Below are 26,553 nucleotides of genomic sequence, written 5' to 3'. Positions count from 1 at the left end.
GAAACAGAGCCACATCCATTTGTTTACATACTGGCTATGGCTGCTTTTGGACTCTAAACAACAGAGATGAATAATTCTGACAAAAACCTTCTGGCCAGCAGTCAGAAATGTTTATTATCCAGCTTTCCTCAGAAAAAGTTTGCTGACCCTTGATTTATACAGCTGCAAAAGTAATATTCAAATTTGTTTTTGACTTATGAGTGAGAGGAAAGTGACTGTAAAGGTTTACTCTGGAGGAAGAAAAACTTGTGCCTGGAAGCCAGAAGGAGCCGAACTTCTGAAGTTCTCTTTCTTAATCTGGGTCCTGCTTATACTGGAGTGTTCTTCAATTTGTGAAAAGTCACTCTTCTGCATTTCTGTTAAACTTTAATAAAAAGTTTAAAAAATATCCTATTGTTTAACATAATATAATCATCTAAGATAAACAAGCTGTTATTTGAGACTTCTAAACTATATTGAATCTCTACATACCACTTACCAGGAGGCAAACACATGAACAACAGCCATAAAAGGATACCAAAAACCTAAAGCTAATTTACTGAGGGAATACTGATAAAAGTGTCCCTCTCTCTCAGCTTAAAAGCAGCAACAAGTTTCACAATGAGTGCTGGACAATTTGTACAATAGTTTTTTCCAATAAGGTTGACAGACAGTTATACCCCAAGACAGAGTTCCATCATAAGAGAGGCAAGATATAAAATACTCCTTGTTTTATAAGTAAGCTAAAGTTTATCAAGTTATGGAAGTAAACTGCACTAGGTCATCAATCTTAAAGTCTCTGAGCTCCATATATATTATTCTCAACTCAGTATGATGAACATGCCACATCTTCCAACTCAGCTAATCATGTTAAATATTTCAAAGGTGAAATACAGAGAAATAAAAACAATATGCCTTAGACAGTATTTTTGTAAAATGGGACTATGAGTAAATTTTATAGAGAACACTTTGTTTCATTTAATAAATGAAAATCTTGCCTTGAGATGTTCCAAATTATCAAAGTATGACAATTTATAAATAAAATTAGATTTTTAATTACTCAAATCAGTTTGAGAAAAACAACTTTCTTAAAGTACGAAACAGATTTGGGGTTAAATATATCTTCATTAAACCTAACAGAAAATTACCATTAGTCATCACTAAAGTAAAAATCAATTCTAATTATATTATTACCAATGGAATGTAAAGCTAGTATACCTAACTTTGATGAGAAATCACATTTACACAGTCCCACATCATCTCCCCAAATTACTTCTTCTTATAAATAAGAAGAAAAAATAGTAATACTGTGGAGAAACATGGCAGGTAATATCTTAATCAAATGGCCCATCACCTATAATGGCACGAATTAATATCACGTGCCTTTTTTTTTTTTAAGATTTTTTGACGTGGACCATTTTTAAAGTCTCTATTGAATTTGTTACAATATTGACTTTATTTTACGTTTTGGTTTTTCGGCCCTGAGGCATGTGGGATCTCAGCTCCCCAACCAGGGATCAAACCAACCTCTTGCACTGAAAGGCAAAGTCTTAACTGCTGGACCATCAGGGGAGACCCTCATGTGCCTTCTGATATAATACACTGACAGGGATATAACATCACCTAGAAAGTATTTCAGTCAAAAATGTGTAATTTTAATTTGATCATAAGAAATATTCAAAGTATTATTCTACATTAAAATAACTGGCCAGGGCTCTTCAAAAATGTCTACATAACTGAAAAATAAAGGTTCAGAAAATATTCCAGATTAAGAGAGACTGAAGAGACAAGTAAACACAATGTGCGATCCAGGACTGAATTCTGAATGGGAAAAAGCAAACCAAGTCTTACAACTAAGACCGTTGATGACATCTGAATTTAGAGTGTATATGAATACTGAATCAATATTAAGCTTCCTGAATTAATAATGGTTTCTGTGATTATGGAGAAGACTGTCTTTGTCTTCAGGAATACTCAAGTCAAGTATTTGGGGGCAGATAGGCAGATGTCTGCAACTTACTTTGAATCACAGGACTAATATGCTTAAATTTTACTTATATATGATGAGAACTTTTGATAAGATTAAACAGTATTTTAGGAGAAACAAGAAAACAAACAGTACTATCAGCTGCTGTGCAACTTCAGAGGCCCTCCTTTACACTATATGACCAGCCCTGTTGAGTTTTGCAATGGTGTAGGCCTACTGAACAATAAGCAAGGTAAGATAGAGGATATGGTTCCTTCCTCTCACACAAGTCAATTCTTTTTATAACTATGAGTTCTAGGTTCAATAAAAAGTGTATCTTAGGAAACTCCAGGATCACAAATGTATCTTAATTGTCTTAAGGGCTAGTGAACTTCAAAATCAATTTATGTTCATTTTTAATTTTAATCAGCTTTCTGCCACCAACCCCCAACTCAAATCTCAGTATATAAGCTTGCAGAAATCAGACACCTTCAAAAATACAAAACAACCAAACAAAAACCCCTACAAGTTCACAGGAGGCCCCAAAGCATGTCATTACCTGTTTCTGAGGATATGAAAAAGCTTCTTTTCCTATAGTGCGAAGAACGACATGGTGCTGACCTTCCAAAATAAGCTGCTTACTGTCTTCCACTACGTAAGCCTAAGAAGAACAAAACACAAAACTGTTACCCCTGCTTGGCAGTAATCTCAAAAGTAACCAAGGGAAAATCTGCTGGAAAGTTGAGGTATTACAGCTAATATCTATCAAATACCAATACTCATGACTTTGTCAGCATTTCTAACTTTTATTCATTCCTTCAATCAATAGAGTATCTGTCAAAATCTGCTCTGCCTCAATATAAAACAGCTGGCCTGGATATTGGAGAAACAAATCTTGAAACCTTTCCCAATTTTCTCTAGAGTGCTTAAGAAGCTAGCCCAAAAAGAAGAGCTCTATTCCATAACACAAGCTTTTTTCTTTACTGGACTGACAATATATGGGCAAAAGGGTTTTTCTTATACTTGTGCTTCTAAGATGCACCAGAGTTATCACATAGTAGAGCAAAATCAGTGAGTATAATTGTAAAGCCTATAAGTGGAAATGCCAGGTCCCTGGAGATCTTAAATTTAAGTACGTAAGCTTAAAAAAAAAAAAGGCTTTTTTTTCTTCTTGTATAAGAAGAAAACTGTATAATGGCCTGATTTAATCTATATTAAAACTTATTCCAACATGTAATTCTTCTTCTTTAACTTCTTCTATCCTGGAGAAAATAAAATCTCTAAATGGCTCTGATACACTTAACATCACATTACGCAAATACAGATAAATTATTATTTTTTTTTTGACAAGTCCAATGTTTTTTAACTATTAGACTCAACAGATTCAAAATTACTTAGTCAAATGCTATAAACATTCCAAAAATGTTTATTTTCAATTTCTATACTTATCACGTGTGGCAATTTGCCATCCATTGATCACACTTGGAGAAGTGCTGCACTAAGGCCCAGGCAGGCCCAAGGCCTACTTAGCATCCATCCACGCACAACTGAGAAATGCAGGAGTTAAATAAATACTTGATGAAGTGACCTTTAATCAAGAGGATGACAATGGATAAAGTCCTGACACAGGACATACATCTCTTTCAGCAGTCTTGTGGGATCAAAAAAAAAAAAATCACGATAACCCTACAATGCAGTCTCTCCTGCACAAAGTCTTTGTTTTTCAAAACAAACCTTTATTTCTGGTCAATGTACGCCAAAACCAATACAGTAAATTAAAAAAAAAAAGAAGAAAAAACAAAGAATAATTAGAAGCTGTATTACACCCCTTTGGGCTTTCCCTGGTGGCTCAGATGGTAAAGAATTTGCCTGCCATGCAGGAGACCCGGGTTCAGTCCCTGGGTTGGGAAGATCGCCTGGAGAAGGGCATGGCAACCCACTCCAGTATTCTTGTCTGGAAAATCCCATGGGCAGAGGAGCCTGGGGAGCTACATTCCATGAAGCTGCATAGTTGGACACGACTGAGTAAGTAACACTTTCACACTTTCAATTATATCCCCTTACAACTAATTTTGTTAAAACAAAAATGTTGTCCAAGGTCTTAGTTTTCTTCTGAATCATATTTTATTAGAGTGCTATGTTCCCTAAGCATCCACTCCACAACTTAAATGAATTGTCAAGTTTTCTTTCAGTCAAGGGGATACTTTGTGCATTACCAGAGCCCTCACTGAGGAAAATCTACTAGTCACTTTCTCAAATGAGCTGAATCATAAACTTATCACAGACTAGCCACTACCAGACAATATCTCATCCTTTAACCTATTCAAACTTCCATTTCCTAACTAAGGAGCATCACAATCTCGGGTAGTTTTCTTCTTAATGGGATCAGCAATAGTAGTAGTTGATTTTCATTCAGGGTGATTTTTAAAATGATAACTCACCCCTCCAACCAAGGTTACTGTGGGCTCAACAATAAGTACAAAGTACAGCACACATTACTCAAGATCCTATCTTGGATATATTATAATTGTTACATGGCAGGCATTTGTGGAGTGACAGCTACAAATGCATAAGGTCTATTATACATTTAATGGATGGTTGGTTTACATAAAGGGGCAATGCTACTGAGGCTAAAATAGAATCTGCTTGACTCAAAGCTTCAAGGACATTTGATTTCAAGATAACAATGTGTAATTTATCCTTTTAGCATTAAGCATCTTCACCTTCTATAATCAACAAAAGTCAATTTGCTTAAGTACTTTTATTGGAACTCATGTAAAGCCAGCCTAGTTTTAGGTAAGTTTATTTAAAAATGTACAGCTTAGTAAAAAGAACACGCTAGAACATTTGAATCAATTTAAAATGCATGTTCCGATCATCTACCATGAACATGTCCCAATGTTAGGCCTCTGTACTAGACAATACAAAATAAAACCTCTTCACATACCTCAGGTGAATATCCCTAGGCAATATCCTATATTTCAGTGTAGAATCATTTCTAAAGACACATACTTAAGATACAAAAGTGTATACTGTGAAAAATAAATCTCTGTATTATAGTTTAAGTTAACTTTGCATGCATGCTAAGTCACTTCCATCATGTCCAACTCTTTGCAACCCAATGGACTGTAGTCTGCCAGGCTTCTCTGTCCGTAGGGATTCTCTAGGCAAGAACAATGAAACGGGTTGTCATGCCCTCCTCCAGGGGAACTTCCCAACCCCGGGATGGAACCCTCAGTTAGGGGAGACCAATGCCTAAATTACCTCATTCTAGTCTGCCATGTGTATGTGTAGATGGCATTTGAATCTGTTTTTTTTTAATTAAAATGGTATTTTCAAACAATCTGAAAGATTTCAGAGATCAACCATTAGGTAATTCTAAAGAATTTTTGTTAATTAGAGTGAGATAATCATATGGCAGGGTTATATTAAACAAGAAAGTCCTCATCTGCTAGAAAAGCAGTTTACAAAATGCTTTTACAGATGAAATATTATGTCATTAAAAATATACAGTACAGCATAAAAAATAAAGGAAGGTAAAAATAAAGGAGCTAATGGAATACAGGTGGAAAATGAACAGCAGCAAATCAGTGGCTGCTGGAGCCTGAGTAATGGGTACCTAGAGTTATGTGGTGTTATTTTCCCTTTTACAGAGTTTGAAAATGCCCACAATAAAGAGTTTAATAATACCACTTTGCTTTCATGGAGCTTATCATGTTTTACAATATTCTCAGTACCTCTTGTAAGTAATAAGTAACAGAACAAAGTTATTTAATTTGAATGAATTTTTTTTCTTTTAGGCAAAAAAATAAATAAAAGTCATCTGGAACTGTTAACAAAAAGTTATAAAACAGCTTTCAAACTCAAACTGGAAAATTTAAGCAGAAAAAAATATACACAGTAGCTTACATTTACTGTTTAGCTTAAGAATCCAGTATAAATAAGGCTTGCTGAAATAATTTAACAACACATACCTTCCACAACACCACAATATTCAAATCCACCTCATTGCACTTCTGGATTAATCTCATAACATCCTCTACTGACTGTTTTTCTGTATGCATCGAAGACTGGGCTTGTGGTTTCTTCAATTCAGAGGATAAACTCCTATAGAAGAAGTCTGCACATGGGCTTGCTGAACTTACTATCTGTTAAAAGAAAATCACTTGTCTCTATGTGTTTTCAATTAGATATACCCTGCCAAAATTTGTATTTCTACAACTTACATATTTCTTACCAACTTGGTTGAATATAAGAAGGCCACCCTAATGCTTTAAAACGCTAAATATTTGGTACAAATTACCCTGAATCTTAAATCCAGATGGCCATGACACTAACTTGGACCTTCCAAGTATCCAGGGAAGACAAATGAGTATTCAAAGAAAATAGGAAGTTAACTGTTGAGAATCTGAACAACAACATATATATAAATATGTATATATAACTGAATCAATTTGCTGTACACTTGAAACTAACAAAATATTATAAACCATTCTTCAGTTTTAAAAAAGTAAATTGTTAAAAAGAAAAATTTTTAATTATTTTTCCTATTGAAAAATTTGTTTTACTATTTAAAATAACAAGTATTTCCCAATCAAATACTTGGAAGACTAGGTGATACCCAATGAAACACAACTCAAATGAAGTTACTGGCATTAACTTGGCTTTTACACTTGAAGGGAGAGAATAAGAGAAAAGATTTTTAAACAGACTTAGAACTACAGAATTTCCCCTAGTTAATAGAATAGTGTGTTTCACTGCAGAATCTTGACACTTAATTTCCTATATTATAAATTCTGTTAAGTAATGTTAAGCTTCCAAGTTAATTATTAAATATTAATAAATAAGTTAAGATTTACCCCCTCAGACATGAACTTTTTTTACTGTTCACATAGTTCGTTCATAACAAAAATTACAAAAAATTTTCACAGTTATCTCATTACCAAAAAAAAAAAATTACGAACAGCTTATTATTTGGGTCTCAGAACCATTTGATATTCCCAAATCCAGGGGATCATCATCTGTATGTTCCACTGTGACCACTTTTCCAAACAGATAGGTTCTTTCATTTAATCCTGTTTCTTTTTTTAATGCCAGGGGCTAAATTTATCTCCTCAGTATCTTACAATCTAAAAGAAAGCTAATTTTAAATTACTAATTAAAATGGCATACTACATATAGCATTTTTATTTGCTTTGGGGCATGACAGCAGTTGCAAAACTCAACAAAGCTGATACGTTCATCCACCAAAGAATTTAGAGATTAGTAGAGTTAACATTTTTGCCAAAACAGTCAAGATACTCCAGAATTACAACTTTAAATATCAAATGCTATTAGGTTTACTTGCATACCTGTTCATTTCCAAAGATGATATCTGCAAAGGTGTATTTTTCTGAGGCCTCTGTAGCAACTAAAAAATGGAGGAGAACAAACTAATCATGTCCTTGGCACGAAATAGAAAATGACCATTTAAGAAAGTGTGACACTAAAATGAATTTACCTTCTTCTTCTTTACATTGTGTTGCCTTGAAACAAAACTTTCCCTTCTCCCTACTGGCAAGTTTGGCATCTAGGAAAAGAAGAGAGTAAATTTCAAAGATCTTTCTCCGTTTGTAACATGGTAAAACCTAGTTCATTACTCAGACTTCTATAGTCAAACTGGAGAACATTTCATCGTTAGAAATAATGTTTAATGGAATCTGGTCCTATCACTTCATGGCAAACGGAGAAACAACGGAAACACTGAGAGACTATTTTCGTGGGCTCCAAATCACTGCAGATGGTGACTGCAGCCATGAAATTAAAAGATGCTTGCTCCTTGGAATAAAACCTATGATCAACCATTAGACAGCATATTAAAAAGCAGAGACATTACTTTGCCAACAAAGGTCCGAAGAGTCAAAGCTATGGTTTTTCCAGTAGTCATGTATGGATGTGAGACCTGGACTATAAAGAAAGCTGAGTGCCAAAGAACTGATGCTTTCGAATTGCAGTGTTAGAGAAGACACTTGAGAGTCCCTTGGACTGCAAGATCTAACCAGTCAAACCTAAAGGGAATCAGTCTTGAATATTCATTGGAAGGACTGATGTTGAAACTGAAACTCCAATACTTTGGCCACCTGATGCGAAGAACTGACTGACTGGAAAAGACCCTGATGCTGGGAAAGATTGAAGGCAGAAGAAAGGGACGACAGAGGATGAGATGGTTGGATGGTATCACCGACTCGATGGACAAGAGTTTGAGCAAGCTCTGGGAGCTGGTGATGGACAGGGAAGCCTGGCATACTGCAGTCCATGGGGTCGCAAAAACTCGGACACAACTGAGCAACTGAACTGACTGAGAAACATTTTTGCTTTTCTCTCAATGAAGCAAATCTCATTCAATTCTTTAAAAGGGTAAGATTAAATTTTCCTGAAATTCATGTTCATACAGATAAACAGAAATTTTGAAAACTCAGAATTTGGGAGCCAGAGAGTACATAACCCCACCACTCTATCGTTCGATTTCCTATCAGTATTTTTTCATGTGGATAATTTATATCAATATTATTATATGCACATAGTTTGCTATGATACATTTTTCCACTATATTACAGACACATTTTAAAAGGTTATATATTTTAATGACAAGATGAGTTTTAGCTTAATTCACATTAAAGATACATTCAATTTTTCCCTATTAAACATAAGCCTGAAATAAACTGCTTTGAATATATGGATCTTCTTATATTTTTGAATTAATTCCTTTGTATAAATTCCAAAAATAAGGATTACTGTGAGGCTAGGTAAGGGTTTAAAACATTTTTTTAATCTTTTAAAATACATGTACAATTATTTCTAGAAAGAGTACCATTTTGCCAGCTTCAATCTATTCTGACAAACACTAAGCACTCTCATACTACTGGCAAGATGATAAAATGATAGAAATATTTTGGAAAACAATTAGACAATATGTATCACAAGTGTGCATGTTCTTTTAAGTGTTATATGGGTTTGGAAATACACAGAAAAGCCAATCAACATACAAGTATGATTATACACAGAAAAACCAGCTTACCAACAGTAAAGGAAACAAAGAGAAACTAGTCTGTATGCTTCTGTACTATTTGGAATTTTGACTGTGACCATGTATTCAAGCACTAATTTTATCACTAAATTTTTTTTTGGTAGATCATTTTTAAAAGTCGCTATTGAATTTGTTACAGTACTGCTTCAGTTTTATGTTTTAGCTTTTTAGCCATGAGGCATGTGGGATCTTAGCTCCCCAATCAGGGATCGAACCTGCACCCACTGCATTGGAAGGTGAAGTCTTAATCACTAGACCACCAGCGAAGTCCCACAACTGAATTTTTACAAAAAAGAATATACAAATAGAAAAGATGTGGAATAAAAAGATGGGAAATCATCGATTAAGATGGGTAGTTTCATTAAAAATCATGCAATGTAATGAATGCACAATTTAATGCTTAAAAAAGTTAATTATAAGAAAGGCACCAATAATCTTATTATATTCTGGTACTGTTCTGAAGAAAAGTAAACTAATAAAGATAGCAGAATTTATTCTGAAGAAGGAAAAAGCACAAACCTTTGTTTTCAGAGAGATTTACAGACTTCTGTAACTTCCAGTGTTTACTACTACTTGATACTTGTACTATATGGAATTCCTTCACACCTGCTTCACTCTATCAAAAAGAAGTAAGAGAGTCATTCAGGATTTAGAAGCACTTAGTATATTCTTCTGAGAAGGACACTGCTACCAAAGTCACTGTCAGTTAACATAAGATGCAATTTTTATTCTGAAATAAATTAACACTACATATTTCAGGAATGGCAGTTATTTAAATTCCTCCACAAACATTCTTAAAACAGGTTAAGTCATCACCTATCCAAGAAACAGATTTAATTATACTTCTGGTGGCTAATTTTGAAAGGCATTCAGTTATTAGAATCTATCATATTGAGTTATTTATCAAAAATTATTTGTCAATTTTTAATCAAAACCATAGCACTTTCATTTTATTTTTTCTCATGTTTCTATCACATTCTTATTAAGGCAAAAAAGCAACAAAGAACAGAACCTCCAAATACAATCAACTACATTTATTTAAACTGCATGCAATTTTTGTATTCTCCTTAATAAGAACTAATTTGAAATTATCCAGACTTTTTCCTAAAATGACCTTACAAATTTACGGAGTTGAAAGAAAAAGGACATTACAGAATTAATAACAATTCAAATAGGTAGCTAAACAGCATCAATCTGAAGCTAATATTCTGTTTTAATAAGATCACATTCCCTTCCTTCAAGAATTTTCATTTTGATCTGTAGAGTACATAAACAGGAATGGTAAATAAAATGTTTGAAATGCTTTATATAAAGGAAATGGTACTGTTGGCAATGTGTAAGTGAGGGGTTATCAAGTTACGATTGAATGTGAAATCCTAATAGAACTTTGTAAATTTAATCACATCAAAAGATGTTCTCAGTGGTGAGACTAGAAAGCATTTTATAAGATCTCATTTGGGTTGAATTACTGGTATGTATGGCTATATACGGAGAAGGCAATGGCACCCCACTCCAGTACTCTTGCCTGGAAAAATCCCATGGACGGAGGAGCCTGGTAGGCTGCAGTCCATGGGCTCGCACAGAGCTGGACACGACTGAGCGACTTAGCAGCAGCAGCAGCAGCAGCATGGCTATATACCACACGACTAGTTCTTGCCTGGGAGAAGCCCAGGGACGGTGGAGCCCAGTGGGCTGCCGTCCATGGGGTCACAAAGAGTCGGACACGACTGAAGTGACTTAGCAGTAGCAGCAGCAGCAGCATATTAATACCACTAGATCCTTTTATTTGAAGCACTAAAGGATAAAACCACAAAAGCAAATTGAGAAGTAGGATTTTTTATATTTTATTCAAAATGAATACTCCCTAAATTCCTAGCTTATGCTGTCTTGTGAAGGAAAAAAATTCATTATTAAAAACAAAGTTTATTTTTAAACTAACTTACAGTATTGGTATTTTCCACATCCACAAAGACTAGCATATTGCCTCCTCTGCCCTCCTCATCTTCAAGAGAATTACTTCTGCAGACAGTGGCTCGCACATTCAAAGATCGACTGGTACAAATGACTGCAGTATGTCTTAATATTCTGTGACTAAAGAAGTAAAAATTACAAATTTAATCTAAGAACCTCTCCCAGCATTATGATTCTCTAATTCCAAATAAAGTTTTTAAAACCTATTCACTCTCAGGACCATTTATACTATTAAAAAAACAAAGACAAATACAATAATGTAAGAATAACTAGATAGCCTAACTTTAGTTCAATTCTTTACTCCCAGTTTGGAAGAAAACTATTAGTCTTCCTTTTCCCCTGCTCAAACTCATCCATAGCACAGACCTGAAAATAATCATCATATAGTTACATCTTGATTATGACTCTTCTGATAATAGTTCCAAAGTTACTGGACGCCTACCAAGCACTGATAAATTACACACTTTCACCTGGCATTCAAGGCTTTCCACAACAAAGCTTTACAATTCAATCTTTATTCCCATTTTATACATTTTACACTGTAGCCAAACTAACTATATTCAGTTTGTATCTCCTAACTTGTCAATATTTATCCATAAATACAGCTACTTCCTGGAATACCCACTACTCCTTTGCCTATACCTTTTGACATTCAAATTCTGAAATCTTTACTTTCTTTGGAAGCTCATTTCACCACTACTACATTCCACAAAGCCTTAATGAATTGCTTTGGCCAGAAGACTCATCTTCTTAAGGGGAATTAACATTTACGGAGGACCTACAACATACTTTTCCTTACAAGTATTGCATCTTTTTGTTCTCACAGTAAGCCTTTTACGATATTTTAAATAGTCAAATAAATTTTAAAAAGTAGCACAATTATTCCAAGTTAATTCTGTAAAAATGACAATGGGATTAGCATGAAATACTCTCGTGCAAATATACAAGCTACGGCTCCTTGTGTTTTGATTTCTTCAGAGATATCCATAACACCACCCAAATTCCTTGCTCTGCAAACACATAAATTTGGGGAGGCAGGGGAGGGCACTAGAGAAAAGGAAAAGTTAAAATAATTTCCTTTAAAAAGGATGACTGTAGGCAACCTGTCTTCATATACTAACGACACTCTTAATTCATGGTACCTGTGAATTTCATTATTATGTGGTAACTCTGACCACAGTACTTAGCTGTATCAAAAAGCCATGAAGTTTACAGAAAGAAGCATGAAAAAGATTAATGTAGCTTAATTTTTTTCCACTTTTGGCTACTCAGATTAGGGACAACCTCAGATACAAACTTCATGCATAATTTGGTTAAGGGTAATTTCTTAGTAAACAATCACATAGGTTAACAAATAATAAAATGTTTATTTGAATGGATATATACTTTCCTGGTGGCTCAGATGATAAAGAATCTGCCTGCAATGTAAGAGACCCAAGTTAGATCCCTCAGTCAGAAAGATCCCCTAGAAAAGGGAATGGCTACCCATTCTAGTTTTCACGCCTGGAGAATTCCATGGACAAAGGAGCCTGGCAGGCTACATACAGTCCATAAGCTTGCAAAGAGTTGGACAACACTGAGCAACTAACCCTTTCACTTTTTTTCATATATACGTATCCTTAACGCAGAGGTTAAATCTAAAACATTTTATAATACTCACCGTATTTTAGGCTGCTTTTTAACACTTTCATAGTAAAACAGAAAGTTAATTTCATGGACACCTTCTGCATCTGGCCCACGTAACCACATTGGAAGCTGAACTGAAGCTCCAGGTAGAAGAACAGTGTCAGGAAGGGGAACAGAAATCACCTCTGGCTGACTTCCTATGCCGATGCCAAAGTCCACAGAAGAAGCTGACGACACTAGTGCTGTACACACAGAGGTGGAATCTGTCACAACAGTCTTGTAAGCACTACAGTTCTCGGAAGCCGAGGGACTCAGCGGTGTTAGAACAGCTGTGTTACCACCAAAGGTAAAGAACTCTGGACGCTTAGAAACAACCTTCAATCCAGTAAGAGGACATTTGCTGACATTGACAAATTCTACATAGGCTTTTCGGATTTCTCCACAGAGGAGCCCTGTAGGAAAATGTATAAAGAACACCTGCATTGGAGGGAAAAAATATTATTATATTGTCTGTTAAAAATTCTGAACCTCTACTGAATAACACTTTAAGATGCTGTTATTTCTTTACTACAGGGTTGCAAGTATTTTATTCATTCTCTTTGATATCTCCCTGTGTATGTGGTTATTAAGAACTCCATTTTTAAAGAGAGGGTAAGACAGAGACCAATGTTACTCAGTAGCAGATTTCAGAGTTACATATTAAAGGTACAATGTCAACAACTAGAGGGTCACCGGCAAAATTTTCACAACTGTGTAGATTATGGTTAAGACAAGTTATTAAGTCATTTAACATGATTACATGAACAGTTATCAGCCGAAGAGCCCTTAACACTGTCAACTTAAAAAGTAGCTCATCTATTTATTTATACATCATTAAAATGAAGTGATGCACAATAGGTCTGAAAAGAGGAGAACATACAGAAGCATGATTCCATATACATAATTTTTAAACCTGGTATCTCTGAATATGCTCAGGGTTCCCATAACCCAATGTGTGAGGGAAACCTGATCTGACTAACAGAGACTCTTTATAGACTTTCCCATTTAGTGTGATATTCATGTGGTTCATTCAAGCTATGTTAATGTGTTTGATAACTGGTGCTGCCACAAACCCAACAGGGGTCACAAAATGTGGAAGATAAAAACACACATGTATATGCGTGATTTCTAAAAAAAAAAAAAAAAGACTTTCAACACCTGCCTGGCCTCAGGATTTCAGATAGGGACTGTCGACGTGTACTAAAGAGCTGGAAATATGGACTAACCAAATCATCCAGTAAGTCATTCACATGTAAAAGATCCAAAGCATAAATGTCAGAAGTACTCTGACAGAATCACAGGAAGGAGGGATAAGAGGGTAAGAGTATGAGGAGTAAGGGTCAGCCGGCTGTCCCAAAGGAGTTACCAAAGTCCAGTGGAAATATCTGTGTCTGTCAATCTAAGTTTGAATAAGACTTCTTTCTGGCCAAATTCTTAAGAAATCAGATAAAATGAGAAGCTTCAGAAATGGACATGAGAAAATAAGGGATTAACACAGAAATCCAAAACACAAGTTAAGAAGTTAGGAAAAAATAAACTAAGCATAACATCATACTGAAAACACAGATAATGTACTAATTAGCCAGTATCAAGTAAGCTTAGTCAAATAAGCTAAAATTTGTGAAGGACTATCAATTTTGAGTTGTTACATCAAAAACAACCGCATGAGTAACCAGTGAAATAACAGTGCTGTAGAGACACCCCGATACCACGGGTAAGGCAACAGCACTGGCAGAACGGGAAGGCTGATGGGATAGGACCAGCGATAAACCATATGTAGGACACTGTGTATGTACCTTCAGAATAAGGTTTTACTAAATATACTATGCTGACTCTAAGGAGAACCAGTACATCTAGCCTTTACTTCAAATGCATTTCTGCTAAAAGTCCTCATAAAAAGTTGATGTTTTAGACAGCTTCAAATTTTAATGGAAAATAAGACCGAGAACCAGGACTTTCACTTCCACTAATTAATCCTCAAGATGTGTGATAGGCATATAGAGTAAAAATGATACACGTAAGGCTAGTCATTGTGATTTCATCTGTAACATCAAGTGATCTGACATGACAGGCCAAGTCTGGTTGAATAAATGTCATATACACAAGATACTGCCTACAGTGAGAACCTGAAGGGTCTGCTCTTCTGTTTTTCTATGTAAAACTTTTTTCTAATGAAATGTAAAAAAAATTAATAAGGGAAGAAAAAGTTTTGCAATGACACCTTTTTTTCCCCAACAGAACTTAAAACCTAAACATTTCTAATCAGTAGATACAGCTCACAGCTGTATGCTTTCAGTATGCTACCTACACACGTGATAGTTAACACACGACACTTTAATTTTCATCTTTTCTCAGCTTCAGTAATTTTCATGCTCACTCTTGTTTTGATTAAGAGACTATTTCATCAGATGTTGTAGACTGATTACTTCTTTCACTACGCCCTTAAATACTTCAAACTCTACAAAATATTTCTGACATACGATATTAGGAATGAGAATATTCTATGAATTTTTTACTAATATTAAGGTATACTATTACTCATCCAAATATAATAAAAGTTCTCTTAACCAAGTTAAAAATCTTAAATGATGAAAACTGTCAGATGAAAGATAAAGTATGTGCAAGTATTTACTAACCAGAAATGAGCACTGACATCAGTCTGTAAGTCTTCTACTTGCCCTGCACAACTCTTTATTTATTATTATTATTATTATTGTGTCTCCTGCATTGACAGGCGGATTCTTCACCACAGAGCCACCAGGGAATCCCCCATACAGCTCTTTAAATGCAACGTAATTGTTGTTGCTGTTTAATCACTAAGTCATGTCTGACTCTTCTGAGACTCCATGGACTGCAGCCTGTCAGGCTCCTCTGTCCATGGGATTCTCCAGGCAAGAATACTGGAGTGGCTTGCCATTTCATTCTCCAGGGGATCTTCCCAACCCAGGGATCGAACCCGTGTTCTCATACTTGGGTGGTGGACTCTTTACCACTGAGCCACCTGGGAAGTCTGCAACATAATTAAGCAAGTGTAAAATCTGGGCAGAAAATATGCAGCTCAACAATACCTTTTGCTCAACACAAACAGCACCGTTTTCATGAGCATGTTACCTATCCCACCACTATAAGTATAGGATTAGTGAGTGAAGTCGCTCAATCGTGTCCTACTCTTTGCGACCCCATGGACTGTAGCCTACCAGGCTCCTCCCTCCATGGGATTCTCCAGGCAAGAGTACTGGAGTGGGTTGCCATTTCCTTCTCCAGGGGATCTTCCCGACCCAGGGATCGAACCCGGGTCTCCCACATTGTAGACAGATGCTTAACCATATGAGCCACCAGGGGAGCAAGTATAGGATTAGTACCCATAAAATCATCCAATGAGAAAACAGAAGTAACATCCAATTAAAGGGCATCATATGGACTTACAGAAGAAAAAAATCACATGGACAAAAAAATGAAGACTAACCAACCTTTTCAGTTATCAAAGAAATGCCAATTTTCACCAGTCTGATTTACAAAAGTTAAAATAAATAAATAAATAAATAAAAACATGATAGTATCCAGTATGGCACTGACAGGAGGCAATGGCACTCTCATTCTGAAGGAAATCTGTCAATTCCCAGAGGCTTGCTAAAGGTAATTCTGTGGCACATTGCACAATTGATCCAACAATTCCATTTCTAAAAGTCTACAGCCTAAACTAGAGCATGGACAAAATATATACATAATGTTTACCGCAGAACTGTCAGTAACAATGAAAAGCCAGAACCATACCCATCGATACATAAATGACTAAAATACAGTATAATATGTCTAAATAAAGGCAAACCTTAAGCAGCTGTGAAATAATTTTTACTGAATGAAAACAAAGATCAGGTTTTGTTGATAAAGGCAAAAAGCAAGTCACAGAATAAAATGTGCAGTATGATTACTAAAAATATATACAAATATACAAGGAAAGGTCTAAAAAGAGAAACATCAGTTTGGTATCACTGGCTGAAGGTGAATGACTAAGCTCCTAACCCCCCTTCCAGGGAAATCTGAGGATACAGGAGGAAGAACCTCCTTCCAGGGTTCACACTTGCACTCCATGGCCGTGCCAGTGGCCTGCCTCTCAGGTAGACAGCTGATTCAAGGTGGGCCACCTAGATTCAAGGTGTTCTCTCCTAGACACTTGATATATCTTATAATGAAGTGGCACAAAGACCAGAAGTTGTAAGACTAATAAAGTTGTATCAAAATAGGAGTTTGGGATGGACATGTACACACTGCTACTACTATATACATGTGGAACTCTGCTCAACATTATGTAGTAGGCTGTGGGAGGAGAATTTGGAAGAGAACGGATACATGTATATGTATGGCTGAGTCCCTTTACTGACCACTTGAAACTATCACAATATTGTTAACTGGCTATACTCCAATAGAAAATAAAAAGTTATTTAGAAAGTAATGCTTTCTAAAGGTTTTACAAATTTCCCAGAGCTGCTGAGTCCTTATTCTTCCTTGAGCTTACCGTTCTATGATGCTTTATAGTTTCCATGAGGTTATTCTAAAATCCTTTGAAGAAATAATAGTTGGGGGGAGGGGGCAGCAGCGGGTTTAATACTACCTAGCATCAATTTCTATCTTTTGCAGCTAAGAGACTGCATGGTAATCCACTCCAGTACTCTTGCCTGGAAAACCCCATGGATGGAGGAGCCTGGTAGGCTGCAGTCCATGGGATAGCTAAGAGTCGGACACGACTGAGCAACTTCACTTTCACTTTTCACTTTCATGCATTGGAGAAGGCAATGGCAACCCACTCCAGTGTTCTTGCCTGGAGAATTCCAGGGATGAAGAAGGAGCCTGGTGGGCTGCCGTCTATGGGGTCACACAGAGTCGGACACGACTGAAGCGACTTAGCAGCAGCAGCAGCATCAATTTCTATCTTTTGCAGCTAAAAGACTGCATGAAGGCATGACAGTGTGGGACACAAAGAAAGTGAATATTGCTTTTATTCATACACCTATCTATATTGCTTAAACATTTTATAAAAATTAACTCCTGTGTTATTTTTATATCTTACCCAGAAAGAGCCACTGATTTTAATAACAATCAAAGTGTTCTTTTAGAAGCTTTTTCCGAACTTCTATGAATATTTTGAGGGTTATATCTTATAACCTGACTGTGAGTTAATGCCAATTTGCATGATTATCTTGTCTTTATGAATTACATCTATTTAACATTAGCTTACCAAGAATTTAAAACTGCACTTCAATATATCAACAATCTCAAAGTCTAAAATTAATCTATCCAAATTATCATCCTCACCTTGGAGATAAATTATTAAGCCCATGAAATTTTAAAAAGTGAAATACCTCCAATAGTGGCATTTCCTCAGTGATTATGGGATCTAGACGTCGATCAGGACCATATTTAATAGATGTTTTCTCTTCTTTTGTGTTGTTAAGTCGAGGACCTTGAATTTCTAAATCCTGTCTCCCTCGGACTGACATACTCAAGGAATGTTTTCCTGAAATAAAAAACAATCAATGCCCTAAAATAATTTGATAAGTTAACTGACATCAAGTTAGCCTGAATATATGAGTACTGTCTGTTTCAGATTATTTCTAGAAGAACTCTATAGACAATTACCAATTAACATGGTTAAGCAAAGAACTAAGCATATTTTATGTTCATGTTTAACCATATCTACTATAGCATGCTGCTTAATTTCTCATTTTATTAGGATTTACCTACTTTGCAGAAGGACTGCACATCATCAAATGGGAAGTTTCTGAAACCTATAATTAACCGGAAAGATCTATCTGACAGAATAGCTACTCATATTCAAATATGTATACTAATTTCAATTATTTCTGGATTATAAATAACTACACTTTCTCAACAGACTTAACTGTACCTTCTCAATAGACTACACAATGAAAATTATAATAGACATAGCTTTCTCAAAATTAAACTCATTTAATATGCATGTGAGCTTTCCCCCAAAAGCTTCCACACACTGCACATAGGTGTGAAAATAGCAAAGGCAGACAGCTGTATTTCCTGCAGGAATACTTAAGACCTATCATTCAGTCATGTCAAACTCTGTGACCCCATGGACTGTAGCCTACCAACTCCTCTGTCCATGAGATTTTCCAGGCAAGCATACTAGAGTGGGTTGCCATTTTCCTCTTAGCAGGAATACTTAGAACCTTTAATACGCTGAAGCTCACTGTGATATGCCCAGACTAGACATATAATGTAACATTTCCATTACCTCATTTGACCCAGATTCCTGTTAGCATTTAACAATAAAACTTCATTCAAATTCTATACGGTACAATTTATTTTAATAGTTAATTCAGGGTCTTCTCCAACTAACATCATAAAAAATTTATAAATGATTTATTAATGCATATATTTGGTACCTTGAATGAATTAGCTATAATTTATTGACAATCATCTTTGTGGTACAAAATTAAAATCATAGGCTAGTGGGAAAGTAAAGAAGCTTCAAAAAGTTTTTAACACTCAGCTAACTTACTTAAAATATTTAAAAATTAGCAATATTATTTGTAGAAGAATCTCCTCTGGTGTTTGTCAACCAAGAATTATACACGTAGTACTAAACTGCAGAATACTATACTTTTAGTGGCAATTTTTTGTTTTATAATTTTTGAATTCTTATGGATTCATTCCATTTCAGTATACGTTCCAAAAAAATGTTTTACTAAATTACCCTAGATATGCAAGCAAGTAGAAATTTCAAAGTGAACTTTAAAAGAACCAACAAATTTTCCAAGTGGTCCCAAAAGATTTCTCAATATTAATAATCAGCTTCTATAAATGCTAAATTCAGGTCTGCTGACTGTTACTTTGTTAAAAATAGCTATTAAAATGAAGAGACAGAAGAGAGGAATTTTATAGTAAATTCTCTCTAGTCTTGTCAACTTAAACTCAAATAGCAACATATTATTACAAAATAATATGAGAATGGTTTCCTGAAATTAAAGGAAAGAAAAAAAAGGCAAGCTGTGTTAAACATGTATCTGGTAGTTTTACTTTTCAAAAATTTGTAAAATTTATCAATTCTGGGGAACCAAGAATACCAGCTTAACTCTAAATCCTTCTCTTTTTACAAAACAGATGACAGAATTTTTTGTCATTTCACATTCAATGATGTGAAAACACTGGTCCTTAGTTCACTCTATGTTTTTATAAATATTCAGAAAAAGAGACTATCCTAAGTCAACCTTTGTACTGGCAGCAGACATCTCAACCAATGGTTAGAATATGTTAATTTAGAATTTACTAAATGTGGATCAGTAACAAACAAGAAAAATACATAGGGTAGAACCACAGAATTATCAAAAATACATCAGAAGGGAATAAAGTTGTTTTTTTTAAGCAATGGCAGAGTTAAAAATAATTCAAATTATTCGTTCTTTCATCTGATTAAATGTCTTTATTAAAGGTACTTTAAACCTAATTTAAAAATATTTCTCAATTTATTCTAAGGAGATTTACTTATTAGCTTCTAATTGTTCAGTAATGCTATAGCTTTACCTGTGTGACATCCAGGAAGAGCACCAATGCCATCTACTGCCACGGAGCCCTGAATGGTGCCAAGGTTATACACAACTCCCAGAATATGCAGCTCCCCTATGTGATGGGGAAAGAGCTTTAGCCTTGCCTGTGGAGATATTTAAGTCACTCTTATTATCTGTTTTCACAATATCTTAAATAGCGCAATACCTAAATTCTGTAATGTTACAGAGATAAAAGCTCAGACCTAAATTTATTTAATTCTCAATTGATTTATCCTACTGGAAAGCATTTTCTTCAAAAGAAACTTTCTAAACTCAATAATTATAGGCATCACAACTTTTAATAAAAACCAAGATATTCTGGCCAACCAAGTATCATATGAAATTACAACACTCAACCCAAGAAGAAAGCAAAACCTTTTTTCACCAGGCTTCTTAGGAAATTAACCAACTAAAAACCACTGCAAACCTACTTTCCCAACCTATTTTCTTCTATGTAATTCCAGTTTCTTAAGATGATAAATTTTAATTTTTAAGAAAACTGGAAAACAAACTGAATAAACAGGCTTTTAAAATCTGTTGTTATCTTACTTTTAGAAAGATGTGACAGAAAAGTAATAAAGTAATTACCACTTTAGATTCTTCACTATTAATTAAGAATTCTGAAATAACTTCAGTTCCAATCATTTCAGGTTCACCTTTCACCTGAAAAGTAAATTATGTAAAATATACATTCAAACAAATAAAGTATCAGATTATTAACACTGTTACATATCAATACTTAGCAACGATGACAATAGCTATTAGTTAGCATTTATTAGGTTTTTACTATGTGCTAAGCAATATACAAAGTGAACAACATAACAAAACAGAAACAGTTATAGATACAGAGAAGAAACAGATAGTTGTCAGAGGGGAGGGGCTGGGGGGGGAGAAAGAAATAGGTGAACGCGATTTAAGATTACAAACCTTCACTTACAAAGTAAATGAGTCACAAGAAGTGTACAAAGTGGGGAATATAGTCAATAACTCTGTAACATCTTTGAATGGTGACAGACGACAACTAGACTTATGGTGATCTTTTTGAAATGCACAGAAATAGCGAATCACTGGGTTGTGTATCAGGAACTAACGTAGTGTTGTAAGTCAACTATGCTTCAAAAACACAACAAATGAACAACCTCATGGAAAAAGAGACTGATGTGTGGTTATTACAGGCAGGAAGTGGGGAGAGGGGCAACTGGATAAAAGCAATGAAAAGTTATAAACTTCCAGTTATAACATATAAGAAACAATGTAAAGCATGATAAATATAATTAATACTGCTGCATGTTATAAGAAAGTTGTTAAGAGAAAATCTTAAGTGTTCTCATTACACGGAAAAATTCTATACTTTTAATTTTCAACAATAAGCATATTATCCGGAGAAGGCAATGGCACCCCACTCCAGTACTGTGCCTGGAAAATCCCATGGACGGAGGAGCCTGGTAGGCTGCTGCAGTCCATGGGGTCGCGAAGAGTTGGGCACGACTGAGCGACTTCACTTTCACTTTTCACTTTCATACATTGGAGAAGGAAATGGCAACCCACTCCAGTGTTCTTGCCTGGAGAATCCCAGGGACAGGGGAGCCTGGTGGGCTGCCATCCATGGGGTCGCACAGAGTCGGACACGACTGAACCGACTTAGCAGCAGCAGCAGCAAGCACATTATCATACATTTTGTAATGAGGGAAAATAAGCATAAGAAAAGAGTAAGTTCAGGTCCCTTTACAGAAACTGCTGAAATGTTATTACAGCATCTGTTAGACTATTACTGAAACATGCTTATTACAAATACCTTTTAACAACTTACTAGTTCTTTAACTTCTTCATTATCCTTTCCACTGACATATTTAGGTTGAAACTTCCACAGCAATGACAAATCAGTCAACAAAAGTGGAACTTTCAAAGGATTTCTAAAAGCTACTTCCACTGTTATTGGTTCTGTAAAAGAAAGGCCTAAGTTAGTAATTTTAATAAACCCCACACATCACCGTATGCTTCAATTCTCCGAACATACCTTGCTTTCAAAGCTCTGCATTTCTGCCTAGACTGTCCTTTATCACTTTGTAAACGTGCCTTTATTCAGGATTTTTTGAAATTATCTTTCTTAGAAGATTTCCCCCATAATTTTTCTGTACTCTGTCATCCTCTCTTCTACATTCCAAAAGCACGTTGAATATTCCTGTATTAAAGTCCCCACTGCTTGGTTTTATAAATGCAGCTCACTAGTACTCAATTAACTTTTGTATCCTCAGCCTCCAGTCATATTTGGCATGCAAAAAATTACCATGAATACGCTGTAAGCAAAACAAACAAGTAAAAAACCGGGGAATAAAAATTCAAGTGTATTAATTACCTTCCACAACTGCAAGGGGAAACCTTGAGTTATCTGAATAGCTGTTCAAACAATATTGCGTGGGATGGAAGTTGGATGGAAGGACTCCTCTATTGACCACAGACACCACTTGTTCCTCAAGTTCTCGCCACTGCTGAGAGGATTCAGAGTCATATTCTTGATCAAGACTTACATGAGTAGCTGCTTGCTTTTCACCTAAAAAAAAAGTGTCACTATTAACTACACATATTTATTAATACCTGCCCTCAAAGGAAATATACTTTAAATAAAAATCAAAGGTATCCAAATACATACATATACCATTCTTGCCTATTTTCAATTTTATCTGAGAGAAAAATAGTCTCTTACTAATTCTAGCCTAATTGGAACTCAACTTGTAATACTGATGCTCTTTTCCTTCTGACTGACAGAATATATTCTCTTAGTGTCCACAATTTTATATGAATACTTCACATATACAGACAAAATATGGAAAATAATATAACAAATACTTGTGTATCAAAATTTAAGAAATGTCAAATTTGTTATAAGAAACCAGATTTTATTTTAAAGACTACAATAAATGTTACAGATGGAGCTGATTTCCTCTATCTCACCTTCCCTAATTCTCTCTCCTTCATCTCTTCCATTGGTACCAATTCTTCCCAGAGCTATTCCAAAGTTGAAGTATAGCATGCACATTCATAATTTTTGTTTTACTTTATCAAATATGAGTGTATATATAAACAATTCACAGAACTAGTGTATATGTTTGAAATTTATATAAATGGAATAACTTTTGATCCATCCTTCTGCAACTTTATTCACTCAACTTTATGTTGTGGGTATTATCCACATTGAAATATAGAACTCATTCACTCATGTCCTACACCATGAAACCAATATATGAAGGTACCAAAATCTATTGATTCATTGTTTCATTTTTTTTGCTACTAAAAACAATGCTTCTACAAGTACCCTGATAATATTTTAAATAAAAGACTAAATTAGCTCTCAAAAAGAAACATACTAAGCTCCAATTAAAAAGACTTCAAATTACAAAGTTTAATATGCATAAAGACCTTTAATGTATTTAAACTTTTGGCCCAGTATTGCCATTCTAAAGCTCAATGCTAAGGAAATAATCCTGAATTTTAAAAAAAGTCTCACAATAAGAACAGCAATTATATTGGCAACTGTTCGTTGCATCTGTGTACATTTGAAATTTTCCATAATAAAATGTTAAGACAAGATTCATCCACAAAGATGTCCATTACAACTTAGATGTCACATAATCAAAAAAGATGGACACCATATAGCAAATATTAAAATACTTTATATCCATTGAATGAATTACAACCATTAAAAATGTTTATCAAGATTATATAACCTTTATGAGAATTTCTTTATATTATGTGAGAAAAGTTATTATACATACAGCTATTTTGTTGTTATTGTTTTTATATTTTAAAGCTGGAAGGAAAAGCACTGAAGTAGTAGGTTCAAGTGGCAGGATGATAGATGATATGGTATAGTTGTTTACTTTCAAATATTCTTTAACAATGACATAATATTTTTTAGTGGAAAAAGATGAAATAACTTCAAAGAAAAAGTCACTAGGTAACAAAGCCAAATTAAACTTTACTAACCATCTGCTGGTCGTCTGTCATGGCCAAAGAAAACTCGGGTTGCTGAACTGTTAATATATGGTAAAGGAAGCTGCGGTAAAGGGCCATCTGGTGAGAGCTGACTTACATTCTAAGAGAAATACAAAAGACGAAAAGAATTTTTGAGAGAATGCTTATCTGTCCTCATTTTTAATACATAAGTTATTAAAGGCATGTTAAGAAAGAATATTAAGAATCACTAGTTTTACTTAATATATGAGTCATAAAATTTTACAAGGAAGAACTTTAGATATATTTATTTTGGTCCAAGAGAATCTCCTTAAGGTTACTCAGCAAGTTAGTTCTCTCTGGATGCTAAAGCTCCAAATATTATTTTTATATGTATTTTACTTCCTAGACTCATTATAGCATTCTATCTGCCAAAATTCTTACCCATATGATTTCAAATTACTAAAGTAAAAAAGGGTAATTATATTCTGCAGGACAGATAAAATATTTACTATTCATGGACCTTGAGGAAAAAATTACAACTTTCCATTTTGTCCACAAAATAATGCTTTAAATTTGCTATTCTCCTGTCTCAGTGAAATATTTTTTCTTCCAATTAATTTTTCTGCCTTTCATCAAAGTAATGTCTACCTCTCACAGATCCATATCTACTCATCTTTCATAGGAAACAGAGAGGAATGTACTTTTCCAAAGAATGGGACGATAACCCAAACGCTGTAAAACCAGTTTTAATTCAAAAATACATAATGAAGAAAACAGTCCCAAAAGCTCATGGTATTTTTTTTTTTTTAGATTTCAAATACAGCCACAAATCAATTCTCTTTTATGAGAACGGTAGAAGGGCAATGTAACTCAGATTTATGACCAAAAAGACTAGTCTGTTGTACTTTATTATGAAAGATAATTATATATAGTCTAATAAAACCACTTATAAGATTCTTACTATATAGTACTGAAAATGAGTTTTTTTGAAAATAATGACAAATATAATTTTAATATCCACTTCTGAGAATAAGTATTCACCTTGTAAACATAAAGATATTCTCTGAGGAAGGCCCCTTGTTGAGCAGCAGATTGTTTACTTTCATTGATTAAAATATGCCTGAAAGCAGACACAGCATTGTCCAGTTGCCTGAGAGTGTAGGACTGTCGCCCAATGGTGAAGTTAATATGATCCTCCGCAAGAGACCAGCCTTTTCCTTTGTAAACTTGCATGGCTTGACAATAGCAGCGTAAAGCATGTTTTTTCTGTAAGAAAATATATAAAGCAAAGTATTACAATCCAAATTTCTCTGGGACTGGACAAACACACACACACAAAAATCAAGTAACTAGTAATGAGTTCTTCTAACAGAGACTGGGATGATGAAGAAAATGAAACTAAACTTCGCAATGATCGCTAAAAACCAAGAGATCCTGAAGCAGACAAGCAGCTGCTCTGTCCAAGGGTAAGAAGTCTGAGAAGTCAGGGATAATACTGATTTTGTGAAAAACCATCTGGGAATTTCCAGAGCAGCAGCACGTGGAGTCATAGATCAGTGAGAGACTTGCTGTTAACTTGTAGCTGAGAGCTATCTTGCGAAGCTTAAATTTGGTTAGTCATTATACCACTGCCCTGGACTGAACAGTAAAGTGTGTTCTATCTAATTCTACATATATGAGTATGAAGGTGTATGTGTCTACATGTATTTGTTGGTCTTTGATAGTGACAGAGTTTGGTATTCTTTTCTTCTGCCTAAGGCTGCATCCTACCACACCCTTAAGTGTATGTTAGGCTTTAATTACATATTAATGCCACCCTCTGAACTCAGACAACCTCCATTCTAAACACAGGATTTGGTATTCCTGGCAGCTCAAGACCCCGCCTGCAATGCAGGAGACCAAGGTTCAATCCCTTGGTCACAAAGATCCCCTGGAGAAGGAAATGGCTACACACTCCAGTATTCTTGCCTGAAGAATCCCATGGACAGAGGAGCCTGGAGGGCTATAGTCCATGGGGTCACAAAGAATCAGACCTGACTGAGCAACTAACTTTTTTTCACTTTTTCACCAAGAAAAAGGTTTCTCTCCACTAAACCTTTTCCTTCAGAGTAAATTCTTATACCCACCCTCTTCCAAGGTAGATTAACAAAATCTGTATCATTTTCAACCAGAATTGGTCAGTTGTTTTTGGAAATGTTTTCTTGATCAAGAGGTAATAAAGGCAAATCAAAATCATCTGCCACTTGATAGTGTGCAGTGAGAACACAGTCTCTTCTTTGTGATACTCCTACAAATATACCCAATTTGAATCTCAGGATGAGGAAACACTCAACAAGCCTAAATGGAGGCACATCTCTACAAAATAATTGGCCGAT

At 35.0% G+C, this 26,553-nt stretch overlaps 1 protein-coding gene across 1 annotated transcript in view; it reads right to left on the bottom strand.

Moving 5' to 3' along the window:
* TRAPPC8 (trafficking protein particle complex subunit 8) overlaps positions 1–26,553 on the bottom strand; it is an 85,227-nt gene that overhangs the window by 11,637 nt on the left and 47,037 nt on the right. The window contains exons 13-26 of the mRNA XM_052660326.1: positions 25,220–25,444; positions 24,209–24,317; positions 22,581–22,775; positions 22,035–22,165; positions 20,813–20,887; positions 20,202–20,328; positions 18,008–18,162; positions 12,643–13,085; positions 10,955–11,102; positions 9,531–9,627; positions 7,446–7,514; positions 7,297–7,355; positions 5,920–6,093; positions 2,505–2,606 (exon numbers count right to left, since the gene is read on the bottom strand). Of these exons, the coding sequence (XP_052516286.1) occupies positions 2,505–2,606; positions 5,920–6,093; positions 7,297–7,355; positions 7,446–7,514; positions 9,531–9,627; positions 10,955–11,102; positions 12,643–13,085; positions 18,008–18,162; positions 20,202–20,328; positions 20,813–20,887; positions 22,035–22,165; positions 22,581–22,775; positions 24,209–24,317; positions 25,220–25,444 (2,109 nt within the window). The remainder of the gene's footprint in view (positions 1–2,504; positions 2,607–5,919; positions 6,094–7,296; positions 7,356–7,445; positions 7,515–9,530; positions 9,628–10,954; positions 11,103–12,642; positions 13,086–18,007; positions 18,163–20,201; positions 20,329–20,812; positions 20,888–22,034; positions 22,166–22,580; positions 22,776–24,208; positions 24,318–25,219; positions 25,445–26,553) is intronic.

Source organism: Budorcas taxicolor, chromosome 22 (genome assembly GCF_023091745.1).
Source record: "Budorcas taxicolor isolate Tak-1 chromosome 22, Takin1.1, whole genome shotgun sequence".
Classification (NCBI taxonomy): Eukaryota; Metazoa; Chordata; class Mammalia; order Artiodactyla; family Bovidae; genus Budorcas; species Budorcas taxicolor.
The sequence above is the reverse complement of the archived record's forward strand: the minus strand, read 5'-3'. Positions and strand labels throughout refer to the sequence as shown.